This window comes from Phyllopteryx taeniolatus, chromosome 9 (genome assembly GCF_024500385.1).
Source record: "Phyllopteryx taeniolatus isolate TA_2022b chromosome 9, UOR_Ptae_1.2, whole genome shotgun sequence".
NCBI lineage: Eukaryota > Metazoa > Chordata > Actinopteri > Syngnathiformes > Syngnathidae > Phyllopteryx > Phyllopteryx taeniolatus.
Window position 1 is genome coordinate 11,775,013 of NC_084510.1, and position 27,599 is coordinate 11,802,611.

The 27,599-nt window shown below is 41.0% G+C and overlaps 2 protein-coding genes across 8 annotated transcripts in view; one reads left to right on the forward strand and one right to left on the reverse strand.

Annotated features, from left to right (window-relative positions):
- Window positions 1-4,715, reverse strand: part of cast (calpastatin) — a 40,433-nt gene extending 35,718 nt beyond the window's left edge. For 3 of the 7 annotated variants that reach the window (XM_061786053.1, XM_061786048.1, XM_061786040.1), the window contains exon 1: window positions 4,561-4,715. In XM_061786053.1, coding sequence (XP_061642037.1) covers window positions 4,561-4,617 — 57 coding nt within the window. In that variant the 5' untranslated portion in view covers window positions 4,618-4,715. Of the gene's footprint in view, window positions 1-3,876; window positions 4,110-4,560 lie in introns of those variants that run through there. The other 4 variants (XM_061786042.1, XM_061786049.1, XM_061786056.1 and 1 more) reach the window with 4 other exon arrangements.
- A 6,886-nt stretch (window positions 4,716-11,601) lies between these two features.
- On the forward strand, window positions 11,602-25,857 carry pcsk1 (proprotein convertase subtilisin/kexin type 1). The gene is made up of 14 exons (XM_061786097.1): window positions 11,602-11,971; window positions 13,058-13,162; window positions 13,256-13,378; window positions 15,576-15,722; window positions 16,032-16,108; window positions 16,887-16,975; window positions 17,424-17,596; window positions 17,893-18,105; window positions 19,091-19,191; window positions 19,283-19,516; window positions 22,101-22,258; window positions 22,736-22,869; window positions 23,073-23,234; window positions 24,130-25,857. The coding sequence occupies exons 1-14, from the start codon at window positions 11,780-11,782 to the stop codon at window positions 24,529-24,531; spliced, it is 2,310 nt and encodes a 769-aa protein (XP_061642081.1). The 5' UTR covers window positions 11,602-11,779; the 3' UTR covers window positions 24,532-25,857.
- Window positions 25,858-27,599: the final 1,742 nt, after the last annotated feature.

The following is a 27,599-nucleotide window of genomic DNA, read 5'->3' on the forward strand; positions in this document are numbered from 1 at the left end:
AGTGCATGGTCACTCGTGTCATTAAAAAATTTAAATCATGTAGAGAACATGACATTACATGTTATGTCACAACCCATTTGTCTTTCTCTTTAGACACAGAGAGCATGACACACGCTCTGCCATGCAGACGCTATTGGCCCAACCAGCCCAGCCCGTCAAACTAGCTGATGCCCCATGGGAGACAATACGAATGGTGCAGTTAGTCTCTGTTGTCAACTCTGATGATAAGTCTCCAGACAAGAAAATTTAAAGAGATCAGCGTTCCAAGAGAAGATCAAATTTGATGCAATGTTGGCATTGCAGATATTGTCGTAAAAGTGTGTTGTGTGTAACAGGACTCAGTCGGTGGTGCAGTTATTCTTTACAGGCTGCTGTCTTCAGCATATCAAGAGCCTCAGTCATCACTATGTGTTGCATTCATTTCATCATTAAAAACACATAGTTTGTGAGAGCTGCCGCCTAAGCGCAAAAGCTAAAATGAAAAAGGTATGAAGGCAGTCGCCTCTTAAAACAGGATATACAGCCATAAACCTTAGATAAGTAAAGGTGCCTGATTAGTTAATGGATATAGTTACAGTGGAAATGAAAATGTTCAATGGAGTTGTACAGATTATCGGGCACATTATTGGTGGAAAAAAAGTTTTGAAATTATTTCTTTTGGTCAGTTTTTTTAATATCACAAATAACCTGGCATTTGACCAGGGGTGTGTAGGCTACCAGTCCACCAAGAAAATAAGCCATATCCTCTTTTTTTTCATAATGAATCTTGTTTACTATAAAGAATTAATAATAATAATTTGTCATCCCACATTTGAGCCAATAAAGAAATTAACTAAATTTATGGGCCAGGAAAAAGTCAGGACAAGGATAAGACCCATTTGTTTTAGCCATGTATGCATTTAAAAATTGAACACTTTTGAAAATAGCAAACATTTGCTTTGATGATTTCTATACTGGCCGCATCAAACACAAACACAACTAAAAGTTGAAAGTAGAACAAAATAATTGTGCTTAGTTCTGATTGAAACTGTCACAATGTCAGCGAGATTAGTTAAACAAGGTTTGTGCTTAATGTGCTAAAGAGATAACAGTGTATTTTTAACACCACATAGCGGGAACTGTGTAAGCTTATTCTACACCTCTAAATGAAGAGACGCATCAGACACAACATGACTCAGTTCTGCAGAAGCAATTCACGCATGCAGCTTTAAGAAGCATTTTTTGTCAACACAACTCAGCTCAAGAAATATCAACAACTCCCTGTCACTCTCTGAAGGTGGGTGTGTCATTCCCAAACTGTGCATTGGATTTTTGTGATGTCTGCGTAGTTCTGGGTGTTACAATAATAAATGACTCGTGACTTCAGTCAGAGAAGTTGCACATGTTTAGTTTGCGAAATCTGACATCAGTATTATTATTCACAGACCAAACTGGGTATTGTGTCAGAAGCTGAAATATGTGATGAGCTTAATGCACTTCAGAGTCAGTACAATGCATGACGTATAGTAAGTAAAGGGGTAACACTGTCCAAAGAAGCCAAAAACCTCACATCTGCTATTCTACCCTTTTGCACCACTCGACTCAAGACGACATACGCGCCTGTTATTGGAGAAAGTAGCATTTATTAGCATGACCTTAAGCGTGAGTGCTTTCAGCAGCAGAGGGAGACAAACAGATTGAACAACATCCACTCTCACCAGCACTCATTGTGTCATTTGGGCCTTTCTGACCTTAGAAAGATGGATGAACTGATAAAGGGTGGAGGGACGAAAGGATGAATAGGTAGAAAGCAAGTAAATAGTAGTTGATAAACTTGTTTTATAGATATCAATACAGAGTACTTTCCCCCCGCTATGTCACGGTTCATCGTTAACGCCCCTGCTAATCAAGGATTCTTAAGCGATCTGGTTTTTAAGGGGATTTTAGATACATACAGCCCAAATTTAGGGTGGCAGGCCCTCATTGTCGTACCATATTGTCACACAACATGAGGTCAACTGAGGTCAACAGGGAGAGATACACCACAATAATAAGCAAGAAGAAGACGACGCTCCTTCAGTGTAATAAAGTACCACATTTTTCCATTTGAATATTTAATATTTAATTAATATTTAATATATTTTAATATTTAATTTAATATTTCCTCTGTGAAAAAAAACTGGGAAAGCTGCTTAATAAATGTACTTAAAGGCATTTAAATGAAGTAGTGTTAGAGTTTTTATTATTTAAACTTTTGACGGCAATATATTCCTTTTTACCGCAAAACGAATATCAACTCCAATTATCGGTTATCAGCCTCCTTGACGATTACTAATCAGTATCGTCCCTGAAAAAAAAAAACATATCGGCCTATCGCTACCCCGGACCGTTGAGCAACTGAAGTTGTAAATAAGTATGAATGGGAAAAACTTTCACCTACAAAGCTTCGACAAATAGTGTACTCAGTTCCATAACGCTTATTGAGTGTTGTTAAAAGGAAAGGTGATGTAAAACAGTGGTAAACATGGCTTTGTCCCAGCTTTTACGGAAGGTGTCGCAGGCATCAAACTCAAAATGATTGAATACTTGCGAAAAGAACAATCAAATTTGTCAGTTTGAACATGAAATATCTTGTCTTTGTACTGTATTCAATTGAATATAGATTGAAAAGGATTTGCAAGTAATTGTATTCTGTTTTTATGTACATTTTACACAACATCCCAACTTCATTGGAATTGGGGTTTGTAGTAATTGATTAATCTGTCGATTGTTTTCTTTTTTTTCGATTAATCGGTTAAAAAAATAAAGTTCCATCGCTTAATCCAAAAACAGGATGTTATTTTCAATTGACAGTGCACAAACATAAATTGATTTTGATTCAGTTACTGGTTTGGTCTGTAATGTGTCAGAATTTTTTTTTTTTTATCATTGTTTTCCAAAGTTAAAGCTGACTGACGATTGCAAACAATCAGTCTGCTTTCATGGTGGACTCCAGAAATATTTGAATATTTACTGTTGAGAAGCTGCAATTGGACGATTTGGACAATTTTAGGTTAAAGAAGGTCTCTAAACGATTAATCGATTATCAAAATATTTGTTTATTAATTAAATAATTAGTTGTCAACGCATCCCTTAATTGTTGTGCCGACAGCTTAGGACAGCACTATAGCCTGGTTAGCACGAGCCTGGTTAGTGCTGTCCTAACTAAGCCTTGTTGCATGAAGTGGTGAAGCCCGCTCGAATGAGAGATGAAAACGTCTTCTAAGACATCCAGAAACAGTTCAGTTGCCAATGATTCGATTCCCTGAGAATGGAATGACCTGGATGAATGAGAATATTCACATGTATGTTTTTGTGACACTTTGTCTAAAAAAATATCCACTTTCACTTCCATTGCTAAAAATGTTTCACTTGGTGGTGTACAATTGAAACTCAGCAAGTTCAGGCAAAAATTCCATCAGTCCAAAAATATCCGTGCGCGTTATTGTTTGCCAACAGACTGTGAGGGAGTGGATTCAGGGGAAACTCGACAGGATCCTGTTCCCCCCCCCCCCTTGGTTAGTCATTTTATCTCAGACAAATAATGGATTTCACAGATTCACTCGCCGACTAAACCAAAGTTAAGCTTATGTTTGTTTTTGAGTTGATGATACAGACCAAGCCAAAAGTTTACACTTTACAACACCTTTCTCTAGAAAGGCCTTCGTAAAGAAAAACAGTACTTGGCATGCAAGTGAAAGAATTCTCCCAAATCTGAAAAGTTTCACTGAGATGTCAGCCACCCGATTCAACATTCAGACTGGTTTTGGTGGTTAACAGTTGTAGAAAGCCAACAAGTGAACAAAGTGTGTTACTGTCAAACTTGTAAAGCAAGCGAGTGGACTCAAAAGTACTTACAACAAAGTTGTAGTAGGCTGCATACGCCATGAGGGGAGAGGAGGCGAAACACTCGACTCGAATTAAACAGCACTGGAACTCACTCCTCGGTTGACTTCTCTTTCTTACACTACACTAACTTTCCCATGCCACTCCACGTGCATGTGCCACTCCCAGCGCACTGTGGGCAATTAACACACAAAGCTGTCTGTGCTGTTGCCTCACTGCCCAACTCACATCGAATTCATTCTTTTCCGCTCCCAGTAAACAATAGTCTTGTACTGACTTGTGTGTGTGTGTGCGCGCTTTATGCACCACCCCTCATTTTCATCACCAGACACTGCACTGTACCTCCAAAGAAGTGGGCTGCACATCTTGACAAGATGACGCGTGCATGCATGCATGAGCAATGCTGCTGCAATTGTGCAACGCATCAGATGTCTGTTTTCCACACAAAATGACGCTTTTGACATCTTGACGTCAGCAAGGATCAAAAGACAATTAAAACAACAGCAACACAACAGAGCACGTTGAATGTGATCACTAAACACAACCACGCAATACAACACACACACTTTAAGAAGGGACAGATTTACATCTTCCTCCATCGTCAGGGCGGGGACCTTTTTTAGGTTAAGGGTTTTAGGCGGTCCCTGAGGACGACGCGCCTTCGACTTTTTTCGACATCATCGCATCTTTACTCACCTCCATTGTTGCTGTTGCGTGTTTGTGATGGCCGTGGTTTCTCCTCTTGTGCGGCATCTTGACGACAACTGGGACCGGATCAACGGTTTCACGCGCACAAAGTCTTTCAAAAGTGGACGCAAGAGTCCCTTGAAGCCGAAAAAAAAAAAAAAGGTTGCCCCTCCCAGCTGGCACCGCTTTTGTCAGGCTTGAAGATGGTTTCAAGATGTTTTACCACATGCACAATGTTGCTGAGTTTGTGGGTTACTATGTTGGCCTATTTGTGTGTTATTAGACGACGTATATCGTTTCTTTTCATTCTGTTTCAAACAGCTTCCTCCTTCAGAGGGGGAAAGTAACAACGTCAATGTTATTGGACACACCCACAACTTTCTTCCTTTCTGTCTTTCCTTCTTCCAATCAACTGTATTAAACTATGCACAGCAGACACGTGAAACTGTACATAACATCTTAAGATATTGCTGTTTCAAATTCACTGTCATCATCTGTGAAGCAACAACAATGCGTCTTTTATTCACGTGACAAACTGTCTTTGTGTGCGTGTACAATTAGGTGAATGGTATGTCAATGTCCTTTTTAAACCTCGCCAGCAAAGTATTTAAAAGAATACGCCCCAAACCAATGGTCGGGTGAGTCATCGTTTACGTAATCATGTTTCCAATGGGCGTTATTAGATCTCCCACGTAGTTTCTAGGCAGAACACGCCCTGCTCCAATATTACTGGCTCCAGGACACGAGCGCTGCACTATGATTGGCTGTTGTATCAGGACCCAATCATGTTGCAGTAGGGCGTGTCCTGCCTAGAAACTACGTGGCAATCCTAATAATTCGTCCACTGGTGACTGTGCAGTACAAATATATTCAATGCAGCCCTCTAGTGGGGTAAAAAAAAAACACAGTTTAACTCGAAATAGGTGATTGACTTTACGTGTTTGGTATTAGATTTGATTATTATCAGTCTTTGCGATGACGTGACACAACCAACAACCAATAGATGAGCGCTAACAAAACCGGAAAGAGGAAATTTTGCAAACAAAGGGGCTGGGCTTCAATCTCAGTCTGAGACTAAAATCTCTACAACTCGTCTTTAGATGTGAGCAGATGTGAGATGATAGTCTTTCCAAATCTTTTCTAAGTCTTCTGATGTAAAGGGAGCAATGAAGACCTTCTCCTTTTGTTCTAAAGATCTACAAATGTGATTGATTTTAGTTTAGGATGTTTTGTTTTTGTTTTTTTATATGGTTGTTTTTGCCTTTTTAATTATTACTATCATTGTTATTATTGCATTACTCACCGTCGTCGTCATCATCGTCATCGTCTTCTTCATCATCTTGTTGTTAGTATGTAGTCAAAATAAAACATAAAAAACATACTTATGTGAGTTGTACTCTGGCTCACATTTATATCACTGTTGAAACTTTGCTCCTTTTCCCCTCCACGGCATATTCATAGTGCTTAACAAATGTATTCAACCAGCACCTAATATCAGCTGCCCTAAATTTTCAGTATTGGTAATTACTAAAATACTTTCCCTTTATTTACTTTCTATGGTGCTAGTAATCATTAGGGTTGCTGGTGAGCTGGAGCCCAACTCAGCTGACTTAGCCAAGACACCCTGGACTGGTCACCAGCCAATCACAAGGCACGCATAGACAAACACACCTTTGGACAATTTTAAGTTTTCAGTTAACTTAAGATGCATCTTTTCAGAACACGGGAGGAAACTGGAGTACAGGAAACCCATGGTACGTTTGTCTAATCACTGCGTCTCCTCCACTGGTCTCCCTCAGGGCTGTGTCTTCTCCTCCTTGCTGTACATTCTTTATACAGATGACTGTAGAAGCATGTGCAGTACAAGAACAGGCACATTATAACATTTGCAGATGACACAGTGATTGTCAGTCTACTCAACAAAAACGGATCTCAGCATTTCAGCGCAGTTGGGGATGATTTTGTTAAACGGTGTGACGATTCTTCCCTTTTACTAAATACCTCACAAGCAATAGACATGGTCATGGATTTCAGGAAGAATCCAACTTCCTCACCCCCACCGACTTACCATATATCAAAGGAAACCACATCCAATTCGCTGATCAATATCCTGTTTGGGAAAACAATTGTTGACAGCATGTTGTAACTGGAGGCAAGCTCTGAGACTGTCTGCAGGAAGGAACAGCAACTTCTACTTCCCCAGAAGATGGAAAGGATGGTTATCTTATCAGTGGCCCACATACTCTTCCAATGACTATTGAATAGCCGGTGCTCAGGAAAGCGAAAGCCTTACGGGACAGGAAAAAACATCCTGTTCACCATTGTTGGGAGGTCTTTCCCTCAAGCCAGAGACTTAAAGTCCCCTCATATTGGACAAATAGGACCAGAGACTCGTTTGTCCGCAGAGCAATAAAATTGCAAAATTCCACCGAAAACTACAATCGACGCATCAACAAGGGGTATCCAAACTTTTGCTTCCAAGGACTGCATACAGAAAATTTGAAGGAGGTAACGGCCACTTCGACATCTTTGATTTATTTAACACACCAAAACAATTCATGAATATAGGTATAGCTATCCAAAACTGTAATGGATTGACTTTTGCATATAGTGTATATTTGAAAATAAAAACAGCTAAATAATACTGCAAAAAGTCAAAGATTTTTCAGGATTTTGGGGTGGCGCTGTATCGCACTAGAATAGATTCACCCCCTGCCTTGAGCAGCAGCACAATCACGTCTCCGCATTTACAACCAAAACAGGAGCATTCTGCACTAAACTGACCTTGGCGCCACATCTTACCAAATGACGTGTGATTTGTTGAAAACAAGGAAGTGAGAGATGAGCACCAACTCTTCTTCTTTTCTCCTGCCTTGCCACCCAGTGTGGAAAATAAGTATTGCAGCACGATGCAGGCAAACGACACGGCCCGTGTCATATAGTTATTTTAGTCTATGCTGTGGCCCGCTAAAAATACATGCTGGGCTGCAAATGTGCCCCGGATCCTAAGTTTGGAGAACCCTCCATTGGCTTGTGAGAGCTAAACTGTCTTGGTGTCCTTTTATCTTGCCTGCAAGGCAAATTCCCCTTTGCAGCAATGAAGTATAAACAAGCACGGGCACATCATGCAAATTTCACACAGGAAGCCCAACAACCAATCTCAATGTCAGCGTTCATGTGTTATCTCCCAGCATTGCACAGAAATTTGTGGCGGGAACATGAAGACTCCACACAGGAAGGCCACAACCCAAACAAACTGTGAGGAAGACATGCCTACAAAAAAAAAAAAGCCCCAAAAACCTTTTATTTTATTAGCCTAAAAGGAACATAATAAACCCGTGCAAGGTGCAGGAAGTATGCGTTAAGTCTTCCCTCATATTCACCGCATTTCATTTATTTTGGGTGCATTGCAGTTCACAGATTCGACTCCTCCTGAGTCCTTGCAGGTTCTTGTGCGTCATCTGCGAGCTGTAAGTGCGCCTTGCACTCTGTCTCAGAGCTGGAAAAATAATGAGTGGACTAAATGCAGTCACTCCTGTGACCTCTGATCTTTTTGTTCTGTGAGTGGTCGGGGGAAGCCGCATGAACGTGTGCGCGCAAATGCACACACACGCACGGACACTTATCAGATAGAAAGAAGAGGCCACAATCGATGAGGGAGACAGCTCAGTGAGGAGACCACATACTGCTGCAAATGCCAGTGCCCATCTTGTTGTTTTCTGTGGCTTCTTGACTGTGTGTGTGTGTGTGTGTGTGTGTGTGTATGCGTGTGCGTGTACTGCCTCCTCTCAAAGCAAACAGTTGTTGCTAGGTAAAGGTGGATTACACTGCTGACCGGGAGCCAAGCTGTTTGCTCACGACCAGATGACCAAAGCTAATCAGTCAGTATGAGTGTTCACACGTCCAATTCACAGTGATTGAGAAGCTCCCTCTGTTGGAACCACATCTTCCGCCTTTGTCTTGTTTTGTACAGGTCAATTAGAACAAGAGTCCTTTTTGTGTAACAGTGTGCTTGTCAGCCATGTTTGTTTGCGCTCATCTTGTCTGATATGGACTGCCTCCTTCATCGTGCACCTTCCACTGCGTGATCATCTTCACCCACAACAGCTACAGCTCAGCATCCTCATTATTATTAGAGCTCACTTCCTCTTCCACCTCAAAAACAACAAATTGTCATGTAAAGCATAAAATTACACCCTGTATTATGTATTACATACAAAGTATTTGTTCCACAATACACATTGGTTAAATAGAGTAACTATTTGGACCATGATAAGTTTTTATTATTTTAGCTTCATACATCACCACATTGTATCTGCAATTAAAAAAATAATAATCCAATGAGCCTGTTCCTTTCCCAGTCCTACATGTCCATGCCATACTGTTCCATTTCTTACTTTTCTCTTCCCGTCAGTCTGATACAAGTTGACCTCAGTTTCATCTGCCCAAAGATACAAGACAAATTGTAATCAGCATTCCTTTTCTCTTATCTAATAGTAATAATAATACATCATCATCATCATCACCATCTCTCCATCCATCCAGCCATAGGAGAGCCTGAGGAGAGCCCGCCTCAGAGATCCCAGACTCTGCTTCCTCAAGGAAAGGCGTGTTAGTGGAATTGAGGAGGTCTTGAGGAGTATTCTCCTCACAATTCACAACGTCTCGAGTCGAGGTCAGCAGCGCCGCACCACCGCTATACACAGCGTTGATGGTGCACTGCTTCCCCAAATTTCCTCGAAGGCTTCCGGAAGTCTTTCTCCATGGCCTCACCGAATTCCTCCCATGGCTGAATTTTTGATTCAGCGACCACCAAAGCTGCATTCCGCTTGGTCAGCCGGTACCCATCAGCTGCCTCAGGAGTCCCACAGGTCAAAAAGGCCCGCTAGGACTCCTTCTTCAGCTTGACGGCATCCCTTACCGCTGTTGTCCACCAACGGGTTTGGGGGTTGCCGCCACGAAAGGCACCGACCACCTTACAGCCACAATTCCGGTTGGCCGCCTGAGCAATGGAGGCGCGGAACTATGGTCCACTCGGACTCGATGTCTCCACCTCCCCCGGGATGTGGGGGAAGTTCTGCCGGAGGTGAGAAATTTAAACTTCTTCTGACAAGGGATTCTGTCAGACATTCCCAACAGACCCTCAAAATACGTTTGGGCCAGTCAGGTCGGACCCCCATCTTCCCCCAACATCGGAGCCAACATCACACCAGTTGGTGATCAGTTGACAACTCCGCCCCTCTCGTCAGCAGAGTGCCATGCGGCCACAAGTCCAATGACACGACCACAACATCGATCAATGAAAAGTCTACACACCCCTTTTTCATCCATCCATCCGTCCATTTTCTGAGCCGCTTCTCCTCACTCGGGCCACGGGAGTGCTGGAGCCTATCCCAGCTATCATCGGGCAGGAGACGGGGTACACCCTGAACTGGTTGCCAGCCAATCGCAGGGCACATAGAAACAAACAACCATTCGCACTCACATTCACACACTACGGTCAATTTAGAGTTGTCAATTAACCTACCATGCATGTTTTTGGGATGTGGGAGGAAACCGGAGTGCCCGGAGAAAACCCACGCAGGCACCGGGAGAACGTGCAAACTCCACACAGGCGGGGCCGGGGATTGAACCCAGGTCCTCAGAACTGTGAGGCAGACGCTCTAACCAGTCGGCCACCGTGCCACCTGCCAGTTTTTTGTGGGAAAAATATGTGATCAAGATAAATAATTTTCCAAATCTTTTCGAACATGTTGACTTTTAACCTGTTCAACTCAATAGACTATATATTTTCGATGGGAGAAGTAAAAATAATTGAAATAATGTGTTTACACAAGTGTGCACACCTTTTAAATTCGGATTTGACTGTGTTCAAAATGAATCACATTAAAACTCATGTTAATGCTTCTGTTTAAATTTTAGTTTAAATTTCAGATTTTCTTGTAGGCTTTTCTGGTCATTTATTTTGCGTTCAAGCAAAAGCCTGAAGGTTTTGTGCTAAGACTGGTATTTTGAACTCTTCATAATTCCATCCACTTTATCTAAGGCCCCAGTTCCAGCTGAAGAAAATGTCCTAAAGCATAATGCTGCCACCACCATATTCAGTTCTTTTGGTGATGAGCTGCAGTGTCGTTTTTGCGCTGAACATACCGTTTGGAATTATGGCCAAAATGTTTAATCCTGGTTTTATGGGACCGGCGGTGGACCCAAGCATCCAATCAGGTGTAAATAAAACATTTTTTTTGACGAATAGTTTCCGACTCTGAAATTATACCGTCCACTCCACTGCATGACGACAGTGCCAGACGATCAACAAGTATGTCTACAAAGTGATCCTACGACATTTTGATTTGTTCAGTGTGCAAGGAGACGACAACTTGTGACTGCTCCACCATGACAAGACGCCTACCCACAATGCCCTGAGCATCCAACACTTCCTAGCTGAAAAGAACATGGACGTGCTGGAGCAACCTCCCCACTCACCCGACCTGATGCCGTGTGACATTTTTCCTCTTTCCCAAGCTCAAGGAGGACATCGAATATTATCTATAATGTAATGTCCATACAATGGTATATGCTATACTGTACTTGCACTTTTCTTCCTCTGTCCCGTTTGATTTTCCAACATGCCTCAGTGAGGTTGTTGAGAAAGCGGAACTGTCCTTGGTGCTGATCCCCAATTCTTCTTCTGAAAATACAATGAACACAACGTGCAACTTTCAACTGAAATAAAATATATTTGAAAGATTCGCATCATGTACATCTTGCGCACGATTGGAATAAAACATATTTTATTAGGACTTATCAAAATCATGAAGATTTGATCTTTTATTACATTCCTTCTTTCTTTGCGGCTCCTCTCTCTGGGATATTTTTAGGCTCATATACACCCCTGCCCCCCCCCCAATCCACTTTCTTCCACTTTCTTCCTCAAGGGACACTTTAATATTTTACGGAAGGTAGATGCCGAATTGACGTCATAGCAACTGTAATTTGACGTATGAACACCCGCCCCTCGTCGTGACCGCACACGCGCACATGCACGCACACACAACCATCACCAAGTGTTTCCTTGACGGAGCAAAAACGCGTTTTCCTCCATCCATCTGCACCAGAGGAAATAACAATTGTAGATCACCACTAACCCGAATACATTTAGTAGTTTAGTTTCACACGCAGTGTGATTTGTTTATTTATTTTTTTCCTATCTGGTTGAATTTCCTCTGAAATGGAATTAAGATGTCGTCCCACGGTGATGTATTGCTTTCTCGCCGTCCTCTCTTCCGTGCTTCCACGCTCCGTGCAGGGCTCGCCTTACGTGGACAGGCAATATTTAAACGAGTGGGCCGTCGAGATCCCGGGTGGAGTGGATGCCGCGGCGGAGATCGCCCGGGAGTTGGACTACCAACTGGTCCGACAGGTACGCACCAGTCATATCAAGGACTTCGTCAAAGCAGAACACAAATTTTGATTATTATTCATTATTTGGATGATGGAAGAATGACCCTCACGGAAACTCGAGGCGTTAATTAGGGTTCAGTCTCTCAAATATGTTGTAAAAGGAGAGCATTATTAATTATTCTGCTTACTCTGATTAGACCCTTAGAGTAGAAAATGGTAGCCCAACAGCACATTACAGCATTCAGCCCAGCTGCTAAATTAAAGGTGGATTTATTCAATGCATGACTCACAGTTTGCACTCTCCTCATAAATGGAGGTTGCTTTCCTCGTTCTCCAGAATTTCTTCGCTTATGCAAACACATTACAACTGGCTGTAAATGATGAGTGGTTAGTGGGTGTATGACGTATACAATGCTTTTCATCAGACCAATCATATAACATGGAACTTCTGTATTCTGTTTTACTTATCTTGTACCATATGCATGGTTTGTAATGATTTATACACTTTGTACAATATTTTTATTTACAGCACAATTTGTAAGATTATATCAACCGGCCACATCGTCAGGCACACATAAACAATCAAATAAAATCCAATCCAAAATGTGAGATCAAAGATGAATATGGCTTATTGATATCCTCACTGCAGGGTTATATCTGAGAAGGAAATTAGACATCAGCATACACTCATCACCCACAACATAAGATACACTTTGCACAATCAAATGATATCTAGTATGAGAGTTGTTTGTTCCATACAAAGATAAATATGGCCGGCTTTAATTGGGACTGTCGGATATTCAACATTAACAATATGTTTATTATGGTGGTTAGAGTGTGTATTGGTGAAAAGCTGAACGGTTTCAATAATGGTAACCATAATAGAAACACTTCTCAGGAGCAGTGCAGTTCTAAAATTAATCTCTTCAATAGAGCCTTATTAGCTTGGTTTTGTATTGGATCATATCATATCACACAAGTATTGCCATCATATTTTCTGTCTAGGTAGAATTAAAATCTTAACACTGTGCTGATGAGCGCTCACTAAGCATAATGTTTAGTGTCATGTACATTTTCACGATTCAGCCTTATATGTTCTCTCCAGATTGGGGCCCTGAAGGACCATTTCTTGTTCAGACATCGCAAACAACCCCGCAGAATGAAGAGAAGTGCCACGCTCGTCACCAGGCAGCTGTCGGAGGATGATCGGGTGAGTGGCATCTTTTAATGTTCAGCTAAACTCGTCTTTGCGTGTTTATTCCTTCCCAGCTTGAACACAGAGTAACCTCATCTGTCTCTGCAGGTGGTGTGGGCAGAGCAGCAGTATGAGAAACAGCGCAGCAAGCGGGCATCCCTCGGGCAGTGCAGGAACTGCCCAGCGGACAAGCTGTTTGATGATCCCATGTGGAACCAGCAGTGGTACCTGGTGAGTCTGCGATAAAGCTGGAAAACGTGAACTCTCGACAGAGCAGTGACTCCCAACCACTGTACCGCAGCACATTAGTGTGTCATTAGATCATCAATAATGTATCTCTATGCTAGCGAGTCGTGGCATACAGTACAGTGACGGGTAGAACACACCCAGATTTGACAGTGGGTAAAATTTGTGAGTGAATTGAGATGACATCATGATTATTTTGTGACATTTTCGTTTGGTGGTGTGAGATTTTTCTTAAATACGGGCCTTGTCTCAATAAAGGTTGGGAAACACTGCAATGTGCGAAACATAGAGAATTTGGGGTTTAAATGTTCATTTGTCTATGCATGATTGCTGTGTTTGAATGCGTTGCTGCTTACACGCCTGGGATCTGTCTTGATGTCAAGTCACATCACTTACTGTACGTATTGTTTGGTTGGCCTTCTGTTTGCGTGCGGCTTCTCTGATTTCCCTATAGAGGGTTCTGAAGCCACAGGCTGCATGGGCAGCTCAACACATGCGCCCTGCTCTGTTCCTATATAGCCTACTACATTCACACCGGAGACTAAAAATGACAACAACAAAACAAAACATGCAAGATAATAAAACAAGCATTTTGTCCAAAAGAGCCATTTGCTTAATTGGTTATGCTGTCTGAGTGGGGATGAGAGTGGGTGGAGAGACTATAATCCAACTGGATGGAACAGAGTAGAGCACAATGCATTAAGTCCCAATTCACCCTGAATGGGATTTTGGGCCCATTGAGGCCAAGTTTGGGCGCATCCATGTACGTCTTTCTAGGTTATATTACTAACCTGTTCACTACATCCAGACCGTGGATTGACCCCTTTGGGCGGTGTTGCACAGAATGAGGCCTTTACTTACAGTATGTTAATCCAAGCTCAGCACATAAACAGCGTATCAGATCGGACTGACTGGCTGTTAAATGGATCACATCCTGTGCAACAAACCCACTGAGCTCATTAGCTGGGGAACATTGACTCTAAATGTGTATTGCTTCACGGTGCCTTTCTGAAAGATGGGAAGAGAGTCTACTTAACTACCACTTCTCCATACCTGCAGTGACCAAAAAATAAGTCACACATTTGTGGAGAATGAGAAAACAACATTCAAAAATTGTGTTGTTTTTTCCAACAAGGAAAATGCCACTTAATGTATTGGCCCATCACTTAATGCACTGTGAGTCATTCATGAAAATAAAAGTAATGCAAAAGTACTTACAATATGGCACACACGAAAAACACAATTTGCAATGTGTGCTTTTGTGAGTGAAGGGAAGTGGTGACTAAGTGAAGAGAGCCAATGAAGGAGGGAAAGGTCAGACGATGGTGACGCTGGCAGATCAGATGTGATGTTTGCTTACGTTAGAGAGGGGGCGGAGCTACGTGTGTGACGGAGTTGAATGAGCAACGCAGCAGAGGGGAGAGTTGAGCGGATGCCTTTATGGCTTGCCTGAAAATTTAATCAGGGTGTGAGTCATTGCCTGCCTGCATGGCTGAGTGTGTGTGTGTGTGTGTGTGTGTGTGTGTGTGTATACCCTTGGCTATGCAAGTCTCAATCTGTGTCAACCGTGCAACAAATGTTGCAGTTTTTCTTTGGCTTGGTAACTAAGTCATTCGTTTCATGCAAATCTGTGTAGAGATGCTCGCATCTGTCAATCTCAGGTGTGTGTTTTTGCATTGTGCCATTAATTGTATACGTGTTCGACTCTCAGACTATCTCGGTTGTGGCCTCATCAACAAGGAATTTGGAGTTTCAACAAAAAAAAAGCAAATATTTGTATCAGGTGCAGTTTGCTATTGGTCCATGTCATCTCTCAATTATTTTATAGCAAAGTTAAAGGAGAAAATTTCTAAATAATCTAGGGGGAACAAACATAAGGCAAATGAGAAGATATAAGGCTGCAATACACTGGTTTGACTTGCACTTGAGTGTGAAAATAATCAGGCACTGGACAACACAAAAGCCTCAAGTGGCTCCAGGAGTGGACTTCAGCTATGACAAAAAAATAATTTAAAAAAATCCAACAATACAGTTTTGTAATCCCGTAAATGTCACTGGATGAAGCTGAAAAGCTTTAATCGCCTAACCTTTTACAACACATGATAACATTTAAAGAGCCTATTTAAATGCACATTGTAGTCTGGATAAACAATCATTGACTTTTTTGTTGTCTTACATGCAGCAAGACACACGCACGTCGTCTTCCCTGCCAAAACTGGACCTGCACGTCATCCCAGTGTGGCAGAAGGGGATCACGGGCAAAGGAGTGGTCATCACTGTTCTGGATGACGGGCTGGAGTGGAACCACACAGACATCTACTCCAACTACGTAAGATACTGTTTCCATGGAGATTGCCCCTTCGTCTCAGTCTGCTGTTTCCACAGCAACGCTGGTGGTGACACCTTGCAAGGCAAAGACATCTTCTGCCTTGCTTTAGCTCTAATTGACTTTATCTGTTCTAATGGTGGCCTAGTAAATATACTTCGGGCTTTTGTGCTGTTTGGGGAGAAACGTCAAATGATTTCATCTAGCGTTACTTCTTCTTACAGTACTTCTTGCATGTGGCAATCTGTCATCATCCCAGTTTTTCTTTAGCAACGCCCGCTCATCATCTGACTTTTTTTTTCTTTTTTAAAGGATGCAGCAGCCAGTTACGACTTCAATGACAACGACCCTGACCCGTTCCCCAGATATGACGCCACCAATGAAAACAAGTATGTTGGCAATGCTGATATACTCAACAGAACGCTTCACTTGCCATCAGTCTGCCACTATTTTTTTGCATGGGAATTTTAGAATGCTATGTTCTTACAGACTCACGCAAGCGCAATACCACATGCTCACAACATTGATATGTTAATGATTGTAAGATTCTGACAGGGGGCTGCATGGATATCAGTTAAATGGTGGCATGCTATGTTATTGGAGAACCTAACGTTTCTAATTCAATTTCCCTGCAACAATTTATTGAACTTGATTTGATTATACACACATCTCAGTGAATCCTTTTTTTCCCCAAAAGAATGCATTTTGTCCACAAAGTATATTTTCATATTTTGCAAAAGTTGGACGCGCAATAGAACATGTCTTCCTTTTTCATTTGTGCTGTATATGGGTAGAAAAGAAGTTTAGAAGGTTTTCTCTAAAACAATGACTCCTTCCTTAGGTATAATCTAATGTGATCCATTAGAGGGGCAAATATTATAAACATTATTGCAAACTACAATACAACTACAATAATACATTTTGTATGTACAGTATTGTTAAATTATTGACTGTCTGACAGTATTCAACAAAAGGAAAAAGCTTTGAAACTGCTCTTGTACTGGATATTTAGATTAAGATGTCCATATAATCCAATTGTTGTGATTTTATGTTCAGTGCTGTTTTATTTTTATAACACATCCCATTTGGCTATGAAATACAGTACACCCTTTTACAAAAGATGATATAACTTTGCTTGCACCACCTAATGAGAATATTGTCATACAGGCATGGGACCAGGTGTGCTGGTGAGATCGCCATGCAAGCAGACAACAATAAATGTGGTGTTGGGGTGGCCTTCAATTCCAAAGTTGGAGGTAAGAGACTTGCATTTTCCTTAACATGTACATGCAAAATCATATGCTGCTTGAGTCATTTGAATAACGGTGAACGAAATCAATACGAGAAATGATCTTACAGTAAATTAGGGGCTTTTGGGGTCTTGCATACAAAAAAAGGTTTGTTGTTGCATAACCACCCACCAAATTTTGGTCACATTTCTATCTCCACTGCTTCGTATTGTAATGAGAATCAGAAGGGAAGGCACGTTTCCTGTTTTAGACCACATTTTGTGCCACTCGGTTGCATAATGTCACTCTTGTAAATTACACAGATCCGATTCACCACAGCAATTGTATGTATCCAGTACTTGCTACAACACCTGAATGGACATGGTGGCTGGCTAACATATCCTAGAATGGGGACTGTCTGAGAATAAGCATCTTACTTTTCATTAGTTTTATATTCTTGGCTCATTCTGCTCAGGCATTCGTATGCTGGATGGGATTGTGACGGATGCCATTGAGGCCAGCTCTATTGGCTTCAATCCAGAGCATGTGGACATCTACAGTGCTAGCTGGGGACCCAATGATGATGGCAAAACTGTCGAAGGTCCAGGTCGTCTGGCTCAGAAAGCCTTCGAGTACGGCATCCAGAAGGTAAATTATACATTAGGCGGCTTTTACTGAGCTGGCAAGATCTCATACTGAGGTTCCTAAGGGGTCTGTTGTCCGCCCCTGGTGGGAATCAAACAGAACACAATCGATAATGACAACATGCTTGTCTGCCTCGCTTCAAAGCATGTCAAATTCTCACACACTAAACGATGCCACTAGTAAAACTATGATATGCCTCAAATTAAATGTGTTTCCCGCATTAGAAATAAATCAATAGTTGACACCAAAACAAATGTCTCATTTCTTGCTTCACCGCTCTCTATCATGCCTTTCTTCAGGGCCGAGGTGGCAAGGGCTCAATCTTTGTTTGGGCATCAGGTAACGGTTGCCGCCAGGGGGATAACTGTGACTGTGATGGCTACACAGACAGCATCTACACTATCTCAATCAGCAGCGCCTCCCAGCAGGGCTTGTCTCCATGGTACGCTGAGAAGTGCTCTTCCACTCTGGCTACAGCGTACAGCAGTGGAGACTACACTGACCAAAGGATTGTGAGTAGTTATACAGTACACCGGCCAAACCTTTATTCAGCTCAAACTCCAAGAAAACTCTCAAATACTACATTAGAGAGAAAAAAAATAAATCATACTCAGTTTTATTCCTGTAATGGATAAATAAAAAAAGTTGGCAACCCAATTGAGTAGTGATGTTTCATGGGTACCGATTGATGCGATGGGCCTACAAGTTTGATACAGATTTCTGTAACAATACATTTTTCTCAAATTACATTTAGTTATATCTTATTATCCGTAATTATTGATATTCATCAATGGGAAGACACTGATCACTAATTTCTCACAATAAAGATCAACAATGATTTAATAAGGTGGGAAATAGATAAATATCAATATGAAACACATTTAATTGATTATTAATATTTTTTGTTTGTTTAATTAATTTCTGTAAATGTGTTTATATTTTCAAATGATACATTTTACAACAGTCCAAGGAAATCATCATTGTCACCGTCATTGGTGAGCTATTTTTAAAACAGGCTACTCATGTGGTCCTTGGGGGCTACCTGGTGCCCGCAGGTGACATGTTGGTGACCCCTGGGTTACCGTTTTGTCACAGTCAAGACGTTCTGGTTTTGAATCTCGGTCCTCTGCTGAGACCGCATGCTTGCATGTTTTTTTTTCTCTGGATACTCAGTTTTCCTCCCACATTCCAAAAGCGGTTAACTGAAGACTCTAAATTGCTCATAGATGTAAAGGTAAATGTGAATGGCTGTTTGTCGGTGTGTGCCCTGCGATTGACTGGTAACCAGTTTAGGATCCGGTGTATCTTTGTAGAAAGTGGAAGCTGTTATAGCTGCAAAGGAGAGACCTTTAACTGTACTTCCTGTTGGTGTCCCAATACTTTTTTTCCATGTGGTATACTTGCTTCTCTTTGCCTTGACATTATCATTTCATCTACCATTATGAGGGGTACCTAAAAATATTTTTTGTTCCTCTTTGTTTGTCTACTTTCCTTCAGACCAGCGCTGATCTACACAATGAGTGCACTCAGACTCACACCGGAACGTCAGCCTCCGCCCCGCTAGCTGCTGGAATATTTGCCCTAGCACTGGAGCAAAAGTATGCAAGCGTGCTATTAAAAGATGGAGAGCTGATATAGATTTTAATAGGTACTCACTGATCTGCCTCCTTATCCACATCTCCTACCCAGTCCAGATCTCACCTGGAGAGACCTGCAGCACATTGTGGTCTGGACGTCTGAGTTCGATCCCTTGGCGAATAATCCTGGCTGGAAAAGGAATGGAGCGGGACTGATGGTCAACAGCCGCTTCGGTTTTGGTCTTCTCAATGCCAAAGCCCTGGTTGACCTCGCTGACCCTGCAACATGGAAGCATGTGCCAGACAAAAAGCAATGCATCGTGAGGGATGACTCTTTCCAGCCCAGGTAACCCAACGATCTGGACTATTCATTCATTAATTCATTCATTCATCTTCCGTTCCGCTTATCCTCACTATGGTCGCAGGCGTGCTGGAGCCTATCCCAGTTATCATCGGGCGAAAGCCGGGATAGACCCTGAACTGGTCGCCAGCCAATCGCAGGGCACATAGAAACAAACAAGCATTCTCACATTCAAACCTACGGGAAATTTAGAGTTTTCAATTAATGCATGTTTTTGGGATGTGGGAGGAGAAAACCCACGCAGGCACGGGGAGAACATGCAAACTCCACACAGGCGGGGCCGGGATTTGAACCCCGGTCCTCAGAACTGTGAGGCAGATGTGCTAACCAGTCGTTCACCGTTCCACCGATCTGGACCAGTACTACAGAAATATATTTGTGCCATTCGAGTTTGAATTTGAATTTCCAACAATTTTCAACAACAAATTTCTCATTTGTAACACTGATTTATTTATTATTTTACCATCATAGACTCTTTTAACCATCAAAAAATTCATGGTCAAAAATTCAAACTCAGCTGGCACAAATATATATTGCGCTTTGAGGTTACAAAGGGGGTGCAATGAACTAGTTTATGCACGAGCGTAAAAATACACACAGCAGCCTCAGTTACTGCCGTACTGACTGTTTTTCTTTCCATTTAATTGTTTTATATTCATGGCCTTGAAGTATTTTCCATCCAAATATTTACTGTAATTATGACTTTACTACCATGTTAGCGTGGGTAAGTGATAGATGATGGCGCATCTAAACTCAGCTGGCTTTTAAAGTGTCTCATACAAAGAAAGAGAACAAGAACAAAACAGTTTTGGAGTGAACAAAGATATCTTAAACCATCTGTGTTTTAAAGACGCATCTGTTGCTTACTGAATTTAGTGAGTGGACAGTAACAATGAGACTTAATCCAGAGAGCATTGTTGGTGCCATGAACATAAATTGGAAAGCTTTTTTTTTTTCTTTTATTCCATGACATCTGGGGATCATTTGAAATCTAGGTCGCATTGCTAATTGCCAAACATGATTTGATTATTTGCCAGTAAATGCAAAGCTGCCAAGCAAAGCACAACAGAGGAAGCCTTTTGCCTTGTTTTTATTATTATTATTATCCTTCCTTTTTTAATTATTATTATCCTTCCTTTTTAATGAAATATTCTTTTTGGGATTATATTGGGATTAGAGACTGAACTCAAGCAGCCTGCTGTCTTGACCTTTGTCCTGGAAACAACTTTTACATCATTCCATCAACAAACAGCAGCTTTGAGCGACCACATCTAACATCACTTTGCATTATCCATTTTGCCCAATTTGTCTTGGAATATGGGACTCAATAGCACCAACCACCAGTTGCCCCATTACCTTGCTACATCTTTAGTCCTGAGGATTTGGGTTTGCGTTTCTGTCATTGGTTAGTGGTCTACATCCCCCTACTGCTGAAAACTGCTTTACACCATCTTGAACACAGAAATCCTTTCATTCCTGTTTCCTATTTATTCAAATGCATTAAGGTAACTCTGCATTTGGGGGTTTTCTTTCTGATATGTATTTTATATGTAATAGAAGAGCAGAAATCCATCCATCCTTCCATTTTCTGTACCGCTTACCCTCACTAAGGTCGCGGGCGTGCTGGAGTCTATCCCAGCTAACTCCGGGCGAGAGGCGGGGTACACCCTGAACTGGTCACCAGCCAATCGCAGGGCACATAGAAACAAACAACCATTCGCACTCACATTCACACCTGCGATCAATTTAGATTCTTCAATCAACCTACCATGCATGTTTTGGGGATTTGGGAGAAAACCGGACCACCTGGAGAAAACCCACCCAGGCACGGGGAGAACATGCAAACTCCACACAGGCGGGGCCGGGATTTGAACCCCGGTCCTTAGAACTGTGAGGCAGATGTGCTAACCAGTCGGTCACCGTGCCGCCAAGAACAGAAATGTTACTGCAAATTTTATTTGTATACGTAATCTTCATCCTGCCTTTAGTTTGTCATTCAAACTTTATCTTACATGGTATAATTGAACTTTATAAACTCTGCCATCAAACATCTAAATGTTACGTGACCAAGAAAAAGAATCTGAGCAATTTTCTTTGAGCTCCTTCTGCATCTAATAGATTGCTCCCATTTTCATACAGCAGACATTTTTCAGTAAATACTGAATAATCTATATTGTATGTGCAACATTGCATTTGTCAGACAAACTGGAAGAAAAAGCAAATTCGAAAAAAGGACAGTAGTTTTTTAAAAATATATATCACTTAAAAACAAAAACACAACCAGCAGACAAGATATGTTCATGCATTTTGTGTTGCCCTATCCTTTTTTTTTTCCTCCAGCATTGTTCAGATGGCTTTAGTATGGAGTTGCTGGCTATATTAACAATATACACCACATCAATAGGTGTGTGCAGTAACTATTTTGTTATCGTTGTCTACTGTTGTCGTTTAAAGACTGTGCTACAAAATTAGAGCACATCAAGAAACTACCTACCAGATAAGACAGAGTTCTGCGTCATGGAGTGTTGTTTGCATCTAATGTTCCCTGCTATTTTAATGCCTCCCACAGGGATTTGAAAGCAGCAGGGGAGACCACCATAGAGATTCCAACTAAAGCCTGCGCAGGGCAGGAGAATTCCATTGGCTCACTGGAACATGTGCAGGTGGAGGCCAGCATTGAATACACCAGAAGAGGCGATCTGCATATCACACTTACCTCGCCAGCTGGTGAGACACGTGCATAGACAGACAAACAGACGCGCGCATGCACAGACGCACACGCACGCGCACACACACTGTTTTGGAATGAAATCAGGAAACAATCTTGTCCATTGTCATTTTAATGAAATATTTGCAAAGAGAGAGATAGTCAGAGAGGAACTTGCAGTTACTTCGCGCCTCTGATGAACACAGAGCAATGCACAGTTTAAAAAGAAAGAAAGGCCTATTCACAGTTATCTTGTCCTTCAGAGAAAAGCGAGGCTGGTAGAGCCACTGAGACAGGATGAAAGAAGGGAAAAAACGATTAAGCTACTAGGTACGTTAGAAAAAGTCACAGAACTAAGTGAAGTTATAAAATCACACAGGAACTATGGGATAATATAATAAAATAATATAGACTATATTTTGTTATAACAACACACACACACTGAAATGCATGTGAGTAAAAGGACCATGTTCTAACCAAAAATAAATTCCCCGCAGACACCAGCACTGTGCTGCTCGCTGAGCGTGAGCGTGACACGTCCTCCAATGGTTTTAGAAACTGGGATTTCATGTCAGTCCATACATGGGGTGAAGACCCTTCTGGTACTTGGACCCTTAAGATCACTGACACTGTGAGTATTCTAATAGGTCATGACAAAACATCTCTGATGACATTTACTGCTTGACCGCTGTCTGTCTCTAAAAAGAAACTTGTTCAGCACAAAATAGTGGAACTATTACTATTATAAAACTCAAACCAGCTGTTACAGAAAATGTGTCCCTTTTGAAAATTATGATCCATTTTCCTGAGCGTAATCCTATTTTGTTGTGACAGTCGGGCCGTATGGAGAACGAGGGTCGGATCTTGAACTGGAAGTTGATTCTCCACGGAACATCTGAGAAGCCGGAGCACATGAAGAAGCCTCGAGTGTACATTCCCTACAATGCTGTGCAGAATGACCGCCGTGGTGTGGAACATATGGATGACATGATGGAGGTAAGCACAAGCACATTTAAGTCTGGCCAACCAGTTGATGCTTGATGTGATTGTAGTGCAGTTGGTTTTCATAAGAAGAAACAAAGTAGGATTTTGTCCAATTGGCACACCGTAATTAGATCTAGACAAAACATAGAAAAAACATATCTTGGGGTTGTTGGAAAAATCTTCCTACATAACTGTATTCGATGAATGAATGAAAATTATTTCAAATATGTTTTAAATGCAGCATTGTGCTGTTGGTGGAGTGTGTTGGGACACTTTGACTCACCTTAAACATGGCGTTATTGCTTGACAAATTACAAGCATAATATTGTGGTGCACTTTTTCTACAACTCCCTAATGCATTCTTGTGAGAACAAGTTGCAAAGTGTCAACACACATTTAAAACGTATCGTATTAGAGTCATTTCAGCATTTGTTAAATTTGTCATCTTTGCGGAAATTTCTTTGAAAAAAATGTAACGAACAATTTAAAGGCTTTTGAAATCCTCATTAACAAATTAATTGACAAAAAAAACAATTGATTACAAAAGTACATCACCTATTCTACTGCCAACAGTGCTCTTCTCACAAATAATGTTTTTTGCTGTTTAAATCAAGTTTTTAGGATAAGAGACATCTCTAAGATCTCTTTTCCATCTTAAAATAAAATTTCATAATCCAATGCTGTATCCATAACCTCAAGATGGTAATTAAAATGTTACATTAATAGAGCAGAATCATTAGAAAGCAAACAAAAATGCACTAAAGAGATTGCTAAAGTTAAAACGGAATTGAAGGTTTGTTTTTGGGGTCGGGGGGTTAATCGGAGTGTAATCGGAATTGTGCTATTTAGTTCTGTGTGGGTATAATTGACATATCATTCCATCTTTTCAATCTGTTTAATGATGCAGGAGCCCACTGAGGCCCATCCACCTCTGAAGACTAAAACACAAGCCTTAGTTCCTTCTGATATTGAAAAGAAACCCCAAAAGCCAGCCAACCCCCACTACTCCCCCACACAGGCTTTGCTGCGTCTCCTGCAGACAGCCTTTAACAGGCAAAGCCCCAGCGTCCAGCGGCCCCAATCAGCCTGGGGGAGGCAGCAGCCTGCAAGAATGTCCTCCTTCCTGGCAACAAAAACCCCCCCACAGAAGCTGTACCAAGCTCTGGACATGATCAACAAGTACGGTGGCCCTGGGCACAGTGTCTACAGTGACTATAGCGATGGCTTCTACAGCACCAAGCCATACAGGCACAGAGATGATCGCCTTCTGCAGGCCCTTTTTCAGCTCATCGATAATGACCAGAAATGAGAGAGAGAGATAGAGAGAGAGAGAGAGAGAGAGAAAGAAAGAGAGAGAGAAAGAGAGAGAGAGAATACACTGGAAAAAAGTACCTAATTTGGCCATGTACATCGGTTGCACATGATTACAATGAGGTAAACTGACATCATTTTCCTATATTCGCCGTAAAAAGAATAGAATAATAAGTTAGTTGAACACATTTTAATATGTTAATAGTAGGCAACCAATGTACATGCTCAACTTAAGTATATTCAAAGGACTTTTTTCAGTCTACAACATTTGCTTGTGTGTTGGTTGGGGAGAAGAGGAAAAGGGCAAAAGTTAAAAGGAGAAGAAAATTGTGAATACAAGAAAGAGATCTCACAGGTGTTTTATTTGGTTCTGTGTTGTCCCCCAAATGCTGCATATCTAATCTTACTTTCATTTAATGAATTCGTTAAGTATTTTATTCATTGATCCATTTGGTTCATTCATCATCGAACAACATCCCTTCTACAAATTACAGGAGATCGCTCACTTATAAAATCTCGGCAGTAATTTTAGTTTCTCAACTCTACTGTCTACTCAAGAATGTCAAACTGATTGCAATATATATTTTCTAATTTAAATTCATTTTTTCCATTTTTAATTATATATATTATATATTATGTATAACATTATAGAAAAAGTCATTAAAAAAGTCATCGGCCGCCACTAGCTTTTTGTTTTAATGACCTTTTTCACGCCACTCATTTTAAAATAGTAAAATGAGAAACATGAGGACAGCTGCTAATTAGATTATCCAAAAAACAGAAAACAATTTCCACAGAACTTACAAGTAAGGTTGCAAATGGGCCATTCAAACTTGTTTAATTTTGGTGATGATCTTAATTAAAGGACACAGGAATTTATTTGGGCATCAATGGAACTGTCTACCCCCCGCCCAACCCCCAAAATCAGAATGTAACCAGTCTGTCTGTTAATAAACCTTGCTAACTAATAGATACAGAAAGACAACAACAACAGACTTAATGGTGGCACAAGACTTTCGCACAGTACTGTGCCTATTGTGCATTTCACAATCAAATATTCACTCCAGGGGGCAGCTACATTTTTAAAAAATAGTGAGCATTAAACAAATTCAGCTTATTTAAAATATATCCTGCCCAGCTCAGTGAAGTTTTAAACTTTGGTACCAGTGTTTCTCAGGGTTTCTACAAACCTCTCTCTAACTTTAGGTATGCTACACATACATACTGAACTATGTGAAGGATCGTAACACCATTGAAACAAGCGCCCCCCGCACCTCCCCCCCACCACCACCTTCCCTTCTCCCTGCATGATAGGAAAAATTTACTTTGTGGGAAAAATACAAAAACAACTTAATCTTCTTTAGCATTTTTTTATTGTGTATAAGTACAATACTGCATTAAATGAAATATTTTTCTAAGGATCCTCATATTTTATGGAAATAATATATCAAACCCTTAAACAGTTTATCGTTTCACTTGATTACTGCAACATCAATGTGAATAAGAATAGGAACACTGCCAAATGGTTGTCAAGCTTCTGTGTATTTCAGCAGGGAAAAAAATAAGTTGTTTGTTCTACATCTGTAATTTATCAAATATAAGCAGTTCTTTGAAGTGTTGCATTGTTAATTAAGTGAAAGCACTACTCTGGTATTACTGGATCTATCAAGATGGAGATTTCATCTGTGCGATAAAGACTGCATGACAACCTGCAAGCACATTTGTCTACAATGCATTCATATTGTATTATTATAGGACAGCATAGTCATCGCCACATACTGACCAATTTTAAAGCAGCTTTTACAAGTTTGTTTGTCCTGAGTGAGCTTTTATGCAGGGTCCCTACACTCCAGTGGAACTGCCAGCCCCGCTTCTCTGCCAACCAGGTGAAAAGACAAGAATGATGTTTGGGGAAAATGCTGCATTGTAAATTATCTGTAGCGTAGCCTAAATTTTGATCTTTTTATGTTTGTTTGTGGCTGATGCTTCCGTTCAGAATTGTTTGCACAAACCAATATTATGTTGCAATTTTGGTAGTGGATGTACAAAAAAAAAAGTGATTTAGCATCAAATAAAATGCAAAGCGACGTCTTGAGTATGTGGATTTGTGACAGATTCGATGATAAACATCAAGGAAGTGAAATAGCAGGAAGCTTTGTTTTTTTTTTGTGTGTGTGGATGTTTTCTCTGTCCTTGTGAGGGTTCTTTCAAGTTGCTTGCCCTGGTCTGACCAGAAAGCTATATATATATATATATATATATATATATATATATATATATATAGTTTCTAGTTGCGTAGAACTTTTTCTACTCGAGGCGTGGAGCCACGCCAGCAAGTGCCTAAAATGAGGAACGCCGTCGCACCGTCACAGCGCATACACAGTGAATGGGTTCGTCGACTGCGCAGGTGCCCTGCTAAGTGCATTGTGAAAAGGCCTTAAGTCTTTAAGTGTGTATCCGCCGTTGGCTTGCTGTCGGCAGTGGACACTCAACAAGCTACACGCTTGATTGCGCAACCTGAATAGCTATCGAACCACTGTGTTCTGTGTTTCACTGTGTTCGCGTTATTTTCCTTACCACTACACACCAATACTGATGTAGTAGAGCACATATTGTAGTTTATCCATGATTGTAAAATTGACATACAAATCTCTGACATTTCCTGAAATTTACAGTTTGCAAAAGACTATCAAAAACATCAAAGGCGAGTAAGCTATTCCTCTCACCCCCTGTAATAATCGCTCCTGGCCGGGTCGCTTGTGATGTTACATCATTATTATATGTTGGCAGTTTCTGTGTTTGGCAAACTTTGCAATGATATCAACCGTCTGAAAACACAGGAGGATAAAGATTAAGACAGTTGTAAAATTAACTCGAATTTAACAAAAAGTTCACACCTAAAATCTTGACTCCTATTGACTTAATATTAAGCAGTTGGTCAGAAATTGGTGCATTTTAATCATTTTTTAAAGATTAATAACTTTCCTAATATTTATCACAGGAAAATGATGCTTACATCATTGGAATCGTCTTTAAAAGATAATTCTGACAATGCTGGTCTTATGC